Source organism: Solanum verrucosum, unplaced genomic scaffold (assembly GCF_900185275.1).
Source record: "Solanum verrucosum unplaced genomic scaffold, falcon-dt-bn FXZP01000110.1, whole genome shotgun sequence".
NCBI lineage: Eukaryota > Viridiplantae > Streptophyta > Magnoliopsida > Solanales > Solanaceae > Solanum > Solanum verrucosum.
In genome coordinates, this window is record NW_026020370.1 from 966,389 (window position 1) to 984,933 (window position 18,545).

The following is an 18,545-nucleotide window of genomic DNA, read 5'->3' on the forward strand; positions in this document are numbered from 1 at the left end:
CTGGTGGCCGTTCAAGGTTTAGCCTTTTTAAGAAGGGATATTCAACCCTTTTCTCTGGAGCGTGAGTTGGAGTCACCGGATCAGGTCCTTCCCAGAAGTGAGCCTATCTTTGACCAAACACCTAAATCTTTTGATGTTGGAAGCGATAAGGAAGAAGAAGAAGAGGTTCCGTTAAAATGGCGCTCAAGGGGAATGCGTGGAGCAAACCAATCTCAAATACAAGTTTCTGATTTGGAAGGAGTCAAAGGAACATCTGAGGCTGACATTGTTGAAAACTCTGCTGAAAGAGCAAAAGAACGACAGAGAAAAGGGAAGGGAAAGTTGGAAATGCCTGGTTCTAAAGGAGACAAAAAGAAGTATATTACAAGGAGTGAAGCACAAAAAGTTATGGGGAGTGCCATTGCTGCAAACAAAGCCCACACGGAAAGAACTAGGAAGAGGAGAAGAGAAGGGGTTAAGCCCGAACAACCTGCCTCTGTGCCTGTGTCTATTGCGCATAGTGATAGTGAATCTGAAGATGCTGTCAAAAATGTGTTAAAAATGAGAAGAGAAGGTGAGGAAGAAAAGATTAAATCGAAGGGAACTAAAAAGGGAGGAAGGAAATCTACTGCAAAAATTGGGAAGGAGAAAATTCAGCAATCTCTTGCACAAGGAGAAACAGGAAGAAAGCAGAGACCTGGTCCTACTCTTAAAAATCAAATCAAAGAAAAGGAGTTGACTAGAAAAGAGAGGATAGAGAATATGGAACAACAAAAGGTCTTGAATGGTAGAGTCTTTGATCCTGACATTAACACTCTGTTTGGTATGGGAAATTTGGTTGATGCTGTTACCATTCAAGGCTGGAATCATTTATTTGCACCACCAGTTCCATACTTACATGAACCTGAAGTGCGTGAGTTTTTCTACAAAATGGAACTACTGGAAGGTGGTGGAATCACAACGACTGTCCGGAATGTGGAGATTCATCTTGATGAAGAAACTCTGGGAATTATTCTTGGAGTGCCCGTTGTGGGTGTTCGAACTATTGAAGGATGCAAACCATTTACTGATTTCTCGAAGCTTGCCACCAAATGAGGAGACGTCAAGCGTGCAGGCCTTCCTAAGAAGTTCCTTAAAGGGGAGTATCAATTGATGTTTGAGTTTATTAACAAAGTAATGGTGCCCAGGACTGAGAAGAGAACTGTAGCCTCTGCTGCCGATCTTTTTCTCATGGAAAAACTTGATGAGCTTGAGGAAATTAATCTGCCAGCAATTATGCTTGAACACATGCATAGAGTAATGACATGGAAGAATGCGAAGCATGGAATTCCTTATGGGTATTTGCTTAACTTTGTCTTTAATCATTTTGAAGTTCCAGTGGGAAGAGGGGTACCTGGTACTACCAAACAAATGTTCACTATGTCTACTATACTAGAATGTGAGTGCATTGAGGGACCAGCTAAGGGCAGATCTCAGGTGGCAGATGTTTTGGAACAGCAGGCTACTCTTCGAAGGGAGGTGATCGATCTCACTAAGATTCTGTGCGATAAGGAGGTTGAAATCACCAGACTGAAATCTGAACTGCAGAAGGCAGTTTCCAGGGGACCTGGTACCAGTGAGGGTCAAGACCTGCTGCTCAAAGAATTAAGGGATGAAAACACAATGCTGCTGAAGACAAATGCTTCTCTAAATGAGGATATTAAGTCCCTAAACAAACAACTGATACAGGCCCATGAGAGTGCAAATGAGCGCATGTTGTTGTTGATGAGTACTCTTAATCCCTCTCCTCCTCCGTCCTAAATGTGTCTTGTCTCTTTTCTTTTATCCTGTGTCTCATTTTGTTTTGACTAAACTACAGTGGTCAGTATATATGATATAATGCTTTGCTTTTGTTAAGTGTCTTGTTCATGTGTGGTTTAATATTCTCTTTATGCTTACATACTCATGTTCTGTGTGGACCAAGGCCCTGAATTCTTTATTGCCTAGCATTTAACTTGAATATGTTTACTGCTTCATCTTTTCGATGATGTCAAAAGGGGGAAGTTTGTGTTGTAAGGGGATCTAGGCATCTATGGTTGTGGTTGTTAGGGGCATTGAACTAAGGGGGAACGGACTATGATTGTTAGGGATCTAGGCATCTATGGTTGTGGTTGTTAGGGGCATTGAACTAAGGGGGAACAAACTATGGTTGTTAGGGGCATTGAATTAAAGGGGAATTTGTTATGTATTTGAATGAATGCTTGTTCACTCACGTGAGGAGTTATGCAGGTTGTTTGTCATCATCAAAAAGGGGGAAATTGATAAGAGCTTACGTCTTTTGGTGTTTTGATGATCTCCTCACAAGTGCAGGGACCTGGTCCTCTGCAGAGTACGCTCGTCCAGTGACAAAGTGCGGTACAGCTGTAAAAGCTGCTGCGTCAGAGAGTTGGTGAAAGCTGCAGAGTACTTCACCAATCAGAAGCAAGGATGTTGCTTGTACGTTTGGTAATAGCTTTTCATGGTTTATATCAAACATGAAACAACAATATTCATTCATTCATTCAAAAGAGAAAGATTTTCATGCTTCAAGAACAGCAAAGGGATCTGATCGATTGCTTCAAGAGCTTCTTGCATTAGCTGTTATTTTATTTCCTTGTAATAGTTCTTATATTGTAAGATCAGTTTGTCTTGTAAAAGAAATGTTTTCAAACTCGTTTGAATCATTGTAAGAACTAGGTTAAGGGTAACTTAGGCTCTTACTCTAAAAGGTCTATATTAATCAGTTAGGATTAGTATAGTAAGCGGTGGTGTGTCCGCTCTGGCTCATCTAAGTAATAGGAGGTATTGCTTAGAGTTGGGATTAGTAGGTTAATCCTAGTTTGTAAACTTGCTTTTGCTTTTTGCTTGGAGAAGATTAGTGAAAGAAGTTTTGAAAAGTCCTGGCAAGCCAGGTCGTGGTTTTACTCTCTTGAGCAAGGAGGTTTCCACGTAAAGTTGTTGTGCAATCTTTACTTTCAGCACTTTGTTTATTTTCTGTTATTGTAACTGTGCTGAGGACCTGGTCCCATCTAGACTAGTGGACGCATACATTCCAACAGTAAGTAATTGTGTGTATCGATTTGAGATGATTACTAATAATGGTGGTTGTAGGTAATATCTTATAATACATTGATTGATTGTAGTGATTAACCGTGATTGTTGGTGATGATGGTTGATAATTAGTAGGAGGATGACGATTGACTTTGGTGATCAATGATAGTGACGGTTGCGGATGGGGTAAGGATGGTGGTTGTAAATGGAATGCGGTGTTGATTGACACTGATGGTCGTTTTGGTTGAAATGATGGTTGTGGGTGGTGGATCCAAGTGGATGGAGTAGTTATAAATTGTTATTGTTGTAGAAATTCTTAAATAGACATCTTAATAATAAACTTTGCTATAGATTGTAATCATTCAAACCTATTCAGACGCATTCAGTGGTTGTAAAATAAGAATAACAAACACACTTAGAGGTAGTTTGTAGAGTCTATTGGCAAAAATAATACATGCATTAACTCTGTGTATTAGTAATATCTTGTTTGGTACATTTTTTCATGATATGTCATTAGTTATACAGTCTATTGTGTATTAAGATGTGTAGTATCATTAGTATGGATTTTTAGGTATTAGTAATGCAGTGAATTTTATTGCATGCATTATAGCATGGTTAAAGACAACATTGTGCCTCAAAATCTTTTTTTACATCTTTTCTATCATAATTGTGAAGGATATCTTTGTAAATAATTTTTTTTATGCTATGCATGCTATTTTTAGTACACCAAATTAAGCAATGCTTAAGAAATAATATGTATATTATTAGTGCAAACATTACTAATACAAACATTATTAATGCAAGCACTACTAATGCACTCTATTTAGCATCTCTATCAAACGGTTCCTTAATGTTTTAAGATCTAAATGATTAAGATTCAAAGCTTGAAAACAAACTCAATACCTAAGATCTAAATGATAAAGATTCAGATCTTGAAAACAAACAGACTTAATAACTAAGATCTGAATTATTAGAATTAAGATCTTCATTAGGTGCAAACAAATGAAGCTTAAGAGTCATGATTTTTTGGTGCACCAAAGAACCAGACTTTTATTAAAAAGATTTTAAAATAATATTAGATTTACCTAAGACATTTTAGGGGAAATTACCTGATTAAGAAAATATATACTAGTTAATTAGTCACCATAGCTATAGTATAATTAATTACCATTCGCGATCAACATTCAGTGATAATTACATGGACTGGTTTTTCAAGATTGTATAATTTGCACATTTGTATAATATAATTTGTATAACTTTTGTATAATGTAATTTTGTATAATATAATTTGTATAACTGTTTAAAGTTCAGATGTTTGTGTTTGTATAAATTCGTTATTTCAAGTCTATACAAAAACAACTCAATTATACAAACGTACCCGCGAATTATACAAACTCACCAACAAATTATACAAACCCGTGAAAATGCAAACTATAATTATGAAGCATAATTAAATTTATTATAATGACTATTTACAAAAAATTCCCAACATTTTAAGACCCAAACCACTTATATTTTATTAAAAGAGTTTTTTCTTTCCTTTCCTATCAAGTTCGATCATTTCAATTGTGACTATTGAATTTTGTAGTTCTCAGTAATGCTGATAAATGCATTAATTATTCAGTTGTGACTGATGAATGCATTACTTGAGAGTTTTCTTTAGTTTTCAATGGCACAATACATAAACATGACCCTTAACTTGGTGTCAACTGACAATTATGACATTTAACTTTGGGTGTGCACAAGTAGACACTTAAACTTGTATAAAATTGAACAAATATAGACATATTCGTCCTACATGGTGCCCTACATGACAATTTTGTGTCCTACGTGGCATCCTACGTGTATTATGCCATGTAGGACACATGTGTCTACTTGTTCAATTTATACAAGTTTAAGTGTCTACATGTGCACACTCAAAGTTGGAGGTCATAGTTGTTCACTGAAGCCAAGTTAATGGTCATGTTTATGTATTATGCCATTTTCAATTGTGAATGATGAATGCATTAATTATTTATCACCACAGCCACGGTCTGCGGCCCTACATTGTTAGTAGGGGTGAACATAATCAAATAAAAAATCGCATCAACTTATGAATTGAATCAAATTAAAATATTATGCATTAGTTATATATGTATGTGTTTACTATGATATAATTTATAAATATTTCTTATACTTTTCATAATTTTGATCTCATAGTATATTACTTTAAGTTTGATTTAAAATGTTAATAGTCCATTTCATAGATATTAGTAGGGTTGTCAAAAGGGCGGGTTAAGTTGAAATTGGAGATATTAAAATAGGTAGAAATAAAAATTGAGTTGGGTCATGACCCGTCCTAATTTGCTTTGGGCTCAAAAAGACTCAAATAGACTTTCTCAAAATGTTCGGAAGAACTCTCAAAACTTGACTCTTAAATCTACCTTGAATTTGAATCATGAATTATGATTTATGATCGGAAAGATTTCGTGATGTTTAGGAGTGTTTTTAGATAGTTAAACATGAGAAACGATCAAGAAATCACTGTGTGGAAGCAAGTCAGTGACGCAGAGATGCATTTTGATATTTGTTCGCGAAATAACTTTTTTGGCAGAGGGGTCCGTGACCTCTCCCTGACGCAGAGAGAAAAGTTCTATTTCTGAGGAACAGGTCCGCGTCGCGGACCTGGTACCCAGATTTGCCCGGCTTTTTCCTTCTTCATTTTCTAACCCCAATTCGCCTAAATTCAATTATTTTCCTCAATTTCTCTTTAGATTCAGATACCCACTACATGTACACAATAATCTAATCAAACACAACTCTAAAATCGACACGATTTCCTCAAGAAACTCATCAATCTTATCTTAACTCATGAACGGAAGTCAATTTCAAGAACACAATTCAAGAACATCAAACCTTCAACTTTCTAGAACGAACTTAACACTGAAATTAACATGATTGGTGTGTGGGTGAATAAATCCAGAACTATGGAAGCTTACATACCTCTTAGGGATCAAATCCATGGCGAAAATCCGCAACAAAACTCAAGAACCTCGACGAATGCTTTGATCCTCTCCTCTTTTCTGCTATTTTCACTTCTTGAACTCTCAACTAAAACCCTAGGCGTATATTAGGATTATAAAACTGAACCTAATCATATTAGACCCCTAAAACCTTACTAAAGATGAATTAAATCTGATTGGGTAAGGAAAAGACCAAAATATCCCTTACTATTTTCGGGTAACTTTCCTTATTTGGACAGTCCGACTTCAAACGGATATATCTCCCTCATACATGCTCAAAACTTAGCAAACTCGGTGGCGTTGGAAAGATAATTCAACGACCTTTCATTTAATACCTTGTAAACCACCTAACTCATTCTGTACTAAAGGTTATGGTCATTTGAAGTTGACCCAAATCTTAGAAGAACTTAGGAATGACTTGAGTGAACTCTCTTTAGTTCTTCTTGAAACTCAAGGTACTACATCTAGTGACCTTAACACTTAAGAAATTTTTAATTCCTTGGTAGAACTTACTCACTACGAAGGATGATTCAAGTCTTAGCCCAAAAAATTTATGGGTGTTACAGACACCCTAGGTATATATTAATAACTCTAATAAAACTCAAACCAAATAAAATCAATACTAATGCTAACAAAACAAAATCAATTCAATACTAGAAATGACAATAATGTTAAATATTTGTTCTTTAGTTATATATTGGTTAGATAATTAAATTACATATCCTAATTTTAATTTTTTTTTAATATTTAGTCATATATTAATACTTATTTTGACATGGTTTAGTACTTTAAAGTTATGATCATTTTCAATTAAATTTATTCATTTGCAATTTTTGTTTTATGTGATTTCGTTGTTATCTTTGTTGAATATTTTAATATCATCACTCATATTATATTTTGATAGGACTAAAAAAAATATTTGAAGCGCAAATTAATTATATGTTTGTATGAATACTTTACCAAGAAAATCTGAAGCCCAAAAAAAAAATTCAAGATTGAAAAAATTGAGTTTTATTAATTTGATTTGATTTATAGATTTCAAAACCCAACACAAATAATTTTATTTGGTATCTGAAAATCAATTCAACTCAATCTATGTACTACCAGCAAAGATGTAACACTACCATGCTGGTATAAATATAATAAATAGGTCCCTATCTTCTTTATTCCAACTTTGTCAGTGCGACCCTGTACTCTATCATCGCCAATGCCACCGACTGTTAGCTATTCTCAGCCTTTGATCATCTGGCGAAAAAATTATTATATCTGAAGTATAATATGATGTGTCAGATAAAATTTGTATGAGGCTCCTTTCACATAATGGCAAGTGGATTATTGGGTCCCATTTTTAGAAAAAAAATGGGTCAATCCCTCCTCTCTCTTCTTTTTTAACTTTTTCTTTTTTAGTTCAACTAGAATACGTACCCGCACGATGCGCATATAATATTAAAATTTTATTTTGAAGCATTTTTTATTTGATGTTTTGTTCAAACATTTTAAAAGATATCATTTTATATATAAAAAAAACAAACTATTATATTGTTTCTCAATGAAACGTACTCCCCCTTCCCCACCCCCTCCCCCCTCGCACCTCCCAATTTCCCATACCAAAACCATATGAACATGAATAGACAACGAATCATACAATTATCAGATAACATTAATAGAAAATGAAGAATATTGAAGAATGCAATAAATAAATTCACCAATTAAGAATATGAAGAATGCAGTAAATAAATTCACAAATAAAACTAATGATTAATAACAAAAAATAGGAGAAATAAACATAATATTATAATAACTTTAGGAGTATATATCGGAGAAGCTAAGAAGTGAAAACTCTATTACAATTCAAATTTCATTTAAGTTTGAATTCAAATATCATAACTTTTTAAATACAATGATATTCTAATTTTTTCATAGGGTATATATTTAAACTAGTTTCACGGCAGGTGCGATGCATGTGTGTATCGTATAATATAATATACGATGTTGTAAAATGAAATTAATATTACTATATTAAACCTTTTTTAGTAGATGATTATAATTGCAAGAACATAGAAAAAGTAATTTTAAATGATTAATACATATTGTCATAGAATTACTTGCTTTTTGAGATCAAAATAACCAGAAATCATGGAAACATTTCAACATACATTAAAAGTTTAAATACCGGGAGAAAGTGACATTTCTTTAGTAGTATTTTTCCTTCACTCAATTTTGTAAACAAATTTAACAAACAAAATAGAAAAAAAATATCAATATAAAAACTGTCACCAATAGCTTTTCGTTTTAAGGTTATCGCCATAAATGATGGACATCATTGAAGTATAATTTTTCTCTTAAATATTCATAATTGAAATTTAGTATGTGCATGACACTAATAACGATTGCCACGTAGAATTTTTTGTAAGTGGTGTTTATATTTAAAAATAATAAAATAATAAATAATTGATATAAAACTATTAAATTAATAAAAATTAATTAAAAATGTACTAATAAAACATAAATCAAGTAAACTACTACAACTCTCCTCGACGAGTTTTCATATTTTGAAATGTATTCATAATAGCCTCATTGGGGATAGTACTAAATATTTCTTTCTCTATATAAGGCACCAAACAACCACTCAAAAACTCATCATCCATTCGATTTCGTAAATCAGTCTTAATCAACTTCATTGTCGAGAAAGCTCTTTGAACTGTAGCAGTAGCCACCGGCAAAAGTAAAGCAAAGTTAACTAGTCGAAACACAAGAGGATAAGTTCTGTGTTTTTTCGTATCTACTAGTATCTTGGAAAGATTAGAAAGTCCCTTAAGACCAAAGAACCTTTTATCATGATCTCTAACATCAACAATGTAATTTTCAAGCTAAAAGCGAAGGTCAACTATAGAGTATTTATCAAAATCATCAGGTTATAACTCAGCCAATCACAATATCTTTTCCATCTCAAAGTTAGAAAAAGAATCAACTGGGTTCAAGCAAGCAATTCCCAGAAGCAAATCAGTTGTCACCACATCAAAGCGATTATTGAGTTCTTGACGTTGCCAATCAATAATTTTATAAAATACTTCAACTTGATAGTGATGTAAAATAGTATACTCAACAATTCTACAACGTGATCTTCCACGGATAACATAAAGCTCATCAAATTTAGGTATCAAAATATCATATTTGATACAAAACTTATATACCTCATTCATAAGTGAATCCCAACCTTCATCTCATAGTTGTTGCAATCAATTCTTTGCCACTCCAATGAGTAAGATGGCATTTGCAATGTCTTGCTCTTTCTTTTGAAAAGCAACATTTAGATCATTTGTAATTGCTAAAACAATGCGCATGAAATGCAACATGAAGACAACATCAAATGTTAAACATTCTATAAGATATCCTTTTGCCCTATATTTCTCTTCAAAACGAGTATTAGTAGCAATATCATCAAGTACATCAATGATAGGACCAAACATGAGGATAAAATTGTTAAAAGATTTGTAATGAGATCCCCATCGAGTATCACCTGCTCTAGCAAGACCTAATTCTTGATTCAAGCCCTTACCAGTTTCAAGTTCACCTTTATGTAATGCCTTTTCAATTTCTTTTGCTTGAGCTTCGCGAAGTTCATCTCTACGCTTGAAAGAAGCTCCCACCATATTTAGTATATCAAAAACCAATAATAAAAGTTCTTGCACTTCATCACATCTTCTAGAAACCGCAACAAAAGTTAATTGAAGTTGATGAGCAAAACAATGAATAGAATGAGCACCTTTACTTTCTTGTTGCATCAATTTTTTTAGCCCATTTATATCATCTTGCATATTATTCGCTCCATCATAACATTGTCCACGTATAAAAGATTGACTTAAAGAATGTTGAGCAAGTAAACCAATAATTCCATTCTTTAAAGACAAAGCAGTAGTATCACAAACATGAACAATACCAAGAAATCATTCCATCACACTTCCCCTTCTATCAACATATCGTAAGACAATAGCCATTTGCTCCTTACATGAAATATCACGAGATTCATCAACTAGGATGGAAAATTGATCATCATTTAAATTCTCAATTATACACTTAATTGTTTCAATCTTACATGCATTGATAATATCTTTTTGAATACGTGGAGAAGTTAGTTGATTATTCTTTGAAGCTTTTTTAAATGCATTGTCAATATTATCACATAGCTTCGCATACCAAGTAAGGAGCTCAATATAATTACCTCTATTAGAAGAGGATACATCTTCACGATGGCCCCGAAATGACAATCCTTGCTTCAAAAGATATCTTATCACATTAATTGCAACTTTCAAACGAGTACGATATTCTAACTTTTCCTGATAAGATTTTTTAGCAACTGCACTTTGAATGGATTGCTTTTGTCTTAATAAATCTTCACAATTTCGTCTCGATTGATTATGAACACTGTTGCTTACCAATATGCACATCAAGGTTGTGATTCTTATTCCAACTTGTAAACCCTATGGTTGAAAATACATCGCCTCCTCCTTGATTAATGCTTTCATCTTGAAACAAATAACAATAGATACAAAATGCTGCATCTTTTGTTACACTATACTCCATCCAATCATACTCACGAAACCATTCAACATTAAAACGACGTAAGTCACCATAAAAATCTGACTGAGGAAATTGATGATTTTTTGGTTGAAAATGACCATTTTGAAGATACATTCTTCTTACTGCATCACGCTCATGCGGATGATACTTTCAAATTGGTAACCTTTCTCCGGGATTAAATTTTAAGGAAGTTAAATTGTTACTCCCAAAATACACGCAAGTGTACATGGTCGTATAAGTAGTATAGATTATTCAAGAAACGAGTTATCGTTCCCAAGGGACTTATGATCAACTTATATTCACTCAATTCTACAACTAAAAGTAACCAAATAACCTTTTTAAGAGTTGTGATTTAGTTAAGTATCTACGAATAATTATGCACTAATTGAAATTAACTAATTGTGAACAAATTTGATCTAATATGATTCAAGCAAGTTTAAAAACAATTCCAGGGCTGCAACATACATTGAATATCATGCATCATATCATCGTCTTAGAAATCACTTCAGTTGTCAAATTACTGGTTTATAGGGTTGATAGTATGGTCCGGGTGGTTCGCCTCTCGCCGCCTACCCCAGTTAGCCATCTAACTACATCGTTGAGCGGGGATAAATAAACTAACTAGCGAGCATGTATATTTCATCCTATTTCGTAACCAAGCAAGGTGTTCGTCTGGGTGTCACTCCTGAACACTAATCACCTCAATTTAATGGGTGGACCGAGCTCTCTATATTCTCTGGTCTATCTAATCCCTCCTCTTTTGATTTTAATATTAGACACTAGATTTATTCTATGGTGCGCAAGCATAAAATAGTAAAACAAGAATATAGAAGTAATTTGGATTGACAACCGAAAATCAATTCATAAAGCCTCAAACATTCAACACATAATTCGTAGCTTCAGCCCCAGAACTAAGGCGTTTAGCTACTCATGCTATTAGAAAACAAGAAAATACTATATTTCATGCAATTTCCAAAAAAAAGAAGAGTTAAAGGATCAAAGCCTATTACAAACTTGAATTCTTGCCCTTGCACACTAAATCAAAACTCGTTCTCCTTTTTGGATCCCTAAGGATCTATTTATACTAGTAGGACAAGTTGGTAACCAATCCCACTCAAATTAGAAATCCTATCTTATGTTAAAAACTTGAAAACGTCGGAGAACAGGTGGCGTGTCGCGCACCTTATCGTGCCTCAAGGTTTCTTTCCTCATTTTGCTCCTGGCGCATCGCGCCTGAGCAGTGCCTCTGAGGTTTCCCTTCTGGCGCGTCGCGCCTCTCAGTACGCCTCAACAGGCTCTCTGACGTACCATCAGTGGCGCGCCGTGCCAACCAGTGCGCCAACCACTGGTGATTGCTGCCTTAGCCATTTTCCTGCATCTCCTTGCTCCTTCTTCCCTCTTCCCAATTCATATTCCATCAATATTTCCTGAAACAACTAATCACGTGTGTAAGTATGCAATCATAATAATTTAAACTAGAATTCAAGCTAATAAATCAAGATTGTCATCAAACATCATCACTTCGTAGGCCAATTTCGACTACTTAGGTATATAAATATGCCTAAGATCATAAATCAACTCTTTCACTTTGTCGACCTTGTTCCTCATTACCGTTTTCTTCTTCTTAGTTAAAAGAATTTTGAGGTGTTGAACTTGATTTTGAAAGATTGCAAGATACTTTAAAATAATATCTCTCCATTGAATTGGTTTGAATTGAAAATTTAAATAAATTAGATAACTCTAAACAATTTCAAGAAATTAAATCTATAAAAGTTGATATTTCAAGAAATTTCAATGAAAACTAAAAAGATGGGAGATAAAAAGAAAAGAGAACTTATAATTAAAGAAAAAATGACAGTAGCATCAAGCTATCAACGCAGACCGCAACAACACTTAAATTTAAAGGTTTCTTTTCAACTTAGATTTTACTTTATAACTTATTATTGTATCCAATTCTGATTTGAATAAGTAATTAAATTTCTATAGTAGGTTATATGTAGTATTCTAGTTTAACTGGGTTGCTTTAGCCTAATTTGAGTAGGAATAGGGAGGTTGGAGGTTGGAATCCTTCTTAAACTTTTCTCTTTTTCTCTGAAAAAATGCTCAAAAATTAAAAGCAAAAAACGCACCTACTGAGATTCGAACTCGGGTATGTTGAATGACATGATAGCTTCGTTCGCAGCATGAACCAACGAGCCATGGCGCTTCCTTGTTCAAGGAGTGTCATTTATAATATTTACAGTTCTGTTTTTATTTTTTCAGATTTATATATATATACTAATAAAATTCAACGAAGCCGTGTCGGCTGACCCCCCTTGATATAAGGTGGGTCCTCCCCTGACGATTGCCACAAATATTTCAATATTTTATCTTTATACGCAATATATACATATATATATATATATATATATTGTTAGAAAATATTTTTACTCAATTAATATTTGAGTAAGGCTATCATAGAGAGGTAATTTTACAAAAAGGTGCACTTCTATAGTGGATGTCTACACTGTTATAAGTAGAATTTTATATAGATAAAAAAGATAACATCAAAAATTAGTTTTAAAAAAATTAGGATGTTACAGTGAAATGTTCTTATAATGTATGTCAAAATATTTAGCTTGACCAATTCTTTGTTTTATATATATATAATGTTAATATATGAACAACATCACCTATGGTGAAAAATATTTCATTTTTTTAAGTTTCTTAACTTATCTTTGCGGAATTGTAGTCTTCTCCTTTTTCTACTGCATACATATCATATAGTTATTGTCTAATGAAAGTATCTGGTATATTATAGAAGTTGTATCGTGATATAAAACATTAAACTTTTTCAATAAAAAAAGTGATATATGAATAAAATTTAAAGTATTATTTATAGAATCATTAATTTTATTTAAGATAATTTTATGATCAATCACTATTTTCTTATCTATTTTTATATAGCTAGCAAGGAGTGTATCTTGTGACATAACATTTTCCTAGATTAAAATGAACACAAAATAACACGAAATTCATACCTAAATTTTTATACTCAATATAAAAACATATAAAAATGAAATAATATATGGAACACAATTCATAGCCAATGAAGAAGGAAGACGAAAATATATGTTCATGTTATATTCACTCTAGTGTTCCATTAGATTGAAATCTCTTCCCAACAATACTTTACTTTCTCCATTTATTTTTACTTACATATCTATTAAAAAAATTAATATCATGGCTATATTATCATATTATAAGCAAAAGGGAAAATCTATTTTTGAAATAATGGACTTAACATCAAAAGTAATAATTCAATGGACTACATTGATGCCCGTTATTTTAGAAAAATTAGGAAGAAACTCCTTCGTTTGAGGGTAAAAGAATAAAAAATGGATAAATAAAGAAGATCATGTTCTTTTTTGTATTTATTTATTACTCCCTCCATCCCATTTTATGTGGCAACATTTACCGGGTACGGAGTTTAAGAAATAAATGAAGACTTTGAAATGTTTACCAAATTGACCTTCAAAAAATAGTCATATTAAAAAGTAGACTCACTTTTATCTCTCCTCATAAATGTATTGGAGTATTATCTTTAAGATTAAGTGGGACCAACAAGGGTAAAAGATGAATTGTACCTTTAAATACTTACCATATATGGAAATGTGACATTCATTTTGGGACTGACCAAAAAGGAAATGGTGCCACATAAAATGGGACGGAGAAAGTATTATTATTGTCTCTACCACAACTTGATCTATTAGTTTTATTAGAAAAAATAATTCACAATGTGTGTATTCGTCACTATTCACTTGTTATGCTAACACTAATTATAAAATTCTTTCTCCAATGAAAACACAAAAGAAATTAATTGAAGAAACCAAAAAAAAAAAAAAGAGATGAAAACTCTGGTGCACTATATATAGAAGTTTTTTGTGTGAAGTAAAGCACTCTTAATTGCACATTTCTCTGTTTTTTCTTCTTCTTATTTTAATAGAAAGCAAATACCTAAATTTTCATGCTATGAACTTCGGCGAACCATATCAACGGATTGGAGATTAATCGTTTACAAAAAAATTTAATGATCTCAAATTGACGCATAAAATAAATCCTTAAGAATTTATAAGAAGTGAATGGTTGTGATTAATGACCGAAGAAACATGAAGGTTGAAATTATTGTGACTATTTGTAGTAAATAAGTATTTTTTTTAATAAATAAAATATGCAGGTTAACTAAAAGGGTTTAAATGTTCTAAAATGATATAAATAATATTGAAGTATGTATGTGATGAAAATTGTAATAGGAATTAATGAGTGTGAAATGATGAATGATTTTTTTACAATTTGTTCACCAACTCTTTCTTATGTGTTACCTCACATTTCATTGAATTTTGACTTTAATCAATTGTTGCAAATAACATTTCATATTTTTTAAGAAGAAGAAGAGTAGAAAACTTTAAAAATCATACATTAAAATTTAGAGGAAACACCCTCTATTATAACTAAGAAATAGTAGTATGAAGCGGTACCTTACTAGAAAAGTCACAACCTTTCGAAAAATTCACTGCTCATCGGAAAAGTTACAACACTTTGAAAAAGTCACAACTCATCGGAAACGCACAACCCTTTGAAAAATACACAACCTTTCGAAAATCACAACCCTTCGAAAAAGTCACAACACATCGGAAATGTCACAACCCCTCAAAAAAGTCACAACCTTCGGAAAAGTCACAACTCATTGGAAAAGTCACAACTCTTTAATGTGAAAAGGTATCTACTTTTAATATAATACAATTAATTAAATAATATATAAAATAATTTGAGTACTTTTATTTGGGGGTATTATAGTAATTCAACATTGAAGTTTGGGAGTTCATGCTTTTAAGGTAGGATAGATATAGATAGATAGATATAGATATAGACAGATGGATGGAGAGAAAATCTCCTCTTTTTTCCTCACTTATCTTCTTTTCTTTATTTGCTATTTTTTATATTTTTAATTATTATTTTAACTATTATTATTATTATTATTATTTTATTATTATTAGTACTACTACTATTATTATTATTACAATATTACTATTACTATTATTATTATTATTATTATTATTATTATTATTACTATTATTATTATTATTATTATTATTATTATTATTATTGTTTTAAACCTTTTGATATTGTTTTTTTTTTAATTCATATTTGTTATCTACATTATTAAAAATAGTTATTAAAATTACTTGCCAATCAACAAAAATGATCATTTTTATTTATAATTTCTTAATGGACTCATTAAAGGAAAAACAGACAAATAATATGTAAAACTCTAGGGGTATAAATTTAATTTGTTCTCTTGTTCATCTCTCAACAATTTTATAATTTCTAAACACTTAAATCTATAAAATATTCTCCCAGAAGAAAATATAACGGAAAGAGCATCAATGATCTTGACAAATAATTAAGTAAGTTTTGACTCTATTTATCATGAACTTCAAAAAACATCTATAAACACCTACATATATACATGCACTCTCCGTCAATTTATATGATATTTTTATTCATTGTATTAACACAAAAAGAATTGCAACTTTGTGAGAGAATTTATCTGTGAATTTTTTTTTATTTTATAACTTGAATTTCGAGAAAAAAAATATCGAATAAATTCATGAGGAAGAGAGTATGTATATATGTAGGTAATAATTTACTCCTTAAGAATTGTTTTGCAAATTTACAAAAAAAAATTACATTTTTAAGAAGAATTAATTGTTACGATAAAATAGGAGAAAATGCTTAATTATATTTTAAATTTGTTAATCATATATATATATATAGAGAGAGAGAGAGAGAGAACCCTCACCCGGTGACGTGGTGCCACCAGAAGCAATGATTCTCTTCTTATTTATTTATTTCCAACATTGCCCTTCCCCTCTACAATAAGAACGCCACTTCAGCCTTCAACCACCGCTTCTCCTGCACTTGCAGCTCTTCATAAACGTTGTGCCTATTTACAACAGCGGACTCGACTATGTGGCGCCCTCACAATTGAAAATGCTTATTTAACCCTTTATAAATGTCACAACATTACGGAAATGTCACAACTTTTCATAAAAGTCACAACTCTTTAGAAAAGTTAGAACTCTTCATAAAAGTCACGACTTTTCATAAAAGTCACGACTTTTCATAAAAGTCACGACTTTTCATAAAAGTCACAAGTTTTCACATAAGTCACAATTTTCAATAAAAGTCACAACTCTTCATTTTTCATTCACACCTTTTAAAACCCAACACTTAATTCCAAGTCACCAAAAGAAGAAATAATAAACAAAGAAATTGATTTAATTGCAATGCGACATTACTACTCTTGCACCTCTCAGTCCACAACTCACAACGCTACTTGAATGGTTGGATTCATTAATTTGGTTCTTTAGAAAATAAAACTTCTATTTCTACTACAATTATTTGTAGGTTTTTTCCACTATAGGGGAGTCGAATTCAAATACATTAATTAAGCTTCTTATGAAATGTGTTTCCTTTCTCAAAGTTTTCTTCCTCTTATTTCATGTAACTATTTTAATGACTTTTTTTTTTAACTCTGTTAACAATTCCAGTAAGGATGATTGAAAATTGATATTCTTTTTTGTCCCTTTCTACAGGTTTTTGTATATACTTTTTAGGACAATTGCTTGTGGGTTGTGCTATATTTGATAGTACACAACAACAAATATCTGATAACTTATACGGAACCAGTGGTGAAGTTTGTTTAAAGAACCAAACAGATTATTCTTACTTGCCACAATTAGTATATTATTTTGATTGTTTTATATTAGGTACAAACATTTTGTATGCCATTGCACTCTTCCTAGAATATTAGTATAGAGACAATTAGTCCACTTCTTTTATTGCAAGTTGACTAATTTTCCATGTTTCTTCCTCTCTTATTTTTTGGCATAATAAGATTTTTCCTGAAATTAACATATGCCCAAAATACACTATAACAAAAACATTATCGGCAAAAAATATGCACATTAACGAAGAGTGTTAGAGTCTTTACCGACATTAATTAATTGTCATTAGATTCAATGTCGGTATAGACTTTAGGGACATTTATAGAGAGTACTTACTGCCTCTGAAATACATATTTAGTGACAATTAAACTATTAATTTCCTCTAAAGATCATTTTTGTTATAGTGATAACTCTCTCTTTTGGCTTCTTTCAATTAAATTTGTGAACTGTAAACTTAGATACAACACGATAGACTATCTTTTTGAAAATATGTTAAGCAACATGCCTTTTTCTTCTTGATTGTTAGGAAAAGTAAGGCCGTCTTTATTATTATTTGTGGATATTTGTGAGTTCAAGTGATCACAAAATTATGCTGTGAGATTTTAATATGTTATATATCAAAAATTTTGTTTAGAATATCCAGTTGTAAACAGTACATTCAGATATCACCTACTGCTTCGTTGATCATTGCATTAGTTCTTTGTAATTGCATACTATAACCATAACAATAACTTTGGGTAAATTCCAAATAAGTTGGGGCCGGTGATATGAATTCTAAGCAATAGTAATGACTATTCTGAGACAATGAGGAAAAACCTTTATGATACTAACAATTTTAGGGTCATTTTCAACATATACATGATACAACATACTATAATAAAAAAGAGATTGATGGAGGTTCATAAGAAAGAAGCTGAAGGTCCTCCATTTGAATTTAGTTAATTATGTTCTTGCATGGACGTGATGTCTCACTTTACTTCGGAGTGTTGTTGTTTGAGGCTTTTTCGTCTCTTCTTTAATGTATGATGTTGTTCTTTATAACTTCTTGAAATTTAAAAAATTTCGTTACTTCTGAGTTTTGACCAACTATTTCCATGGAGATTTTCTTAGACATCTTTCTTATGCTTAAAATATCTATATGACT

At 31.9% G+C, this 18,545-nt stretch overlaps 1 protein-coding gene across 1 annotated transcript in view; it reads right to left on the reverse strand.

Moving 5' to 3' along the window:
- Positions 1–9,289: 9,289 nt before the first annotated feature.
- Positions 9,290–18,545, reverse strand: part of LOC125838313 (uncharacterized) — a 41,358-nt gene continuing 32,102 nt past the window's right edge. The window contains exon 2 of the mRNA XM_049517378.1: positions 9,290–9,816. Coding sequence (XP_049373335.1) covers positions 9,290–9,816 — 527 coding nt within the window. The remainder of the gene's footprint in view (positions 9,817–18,545) is intronic.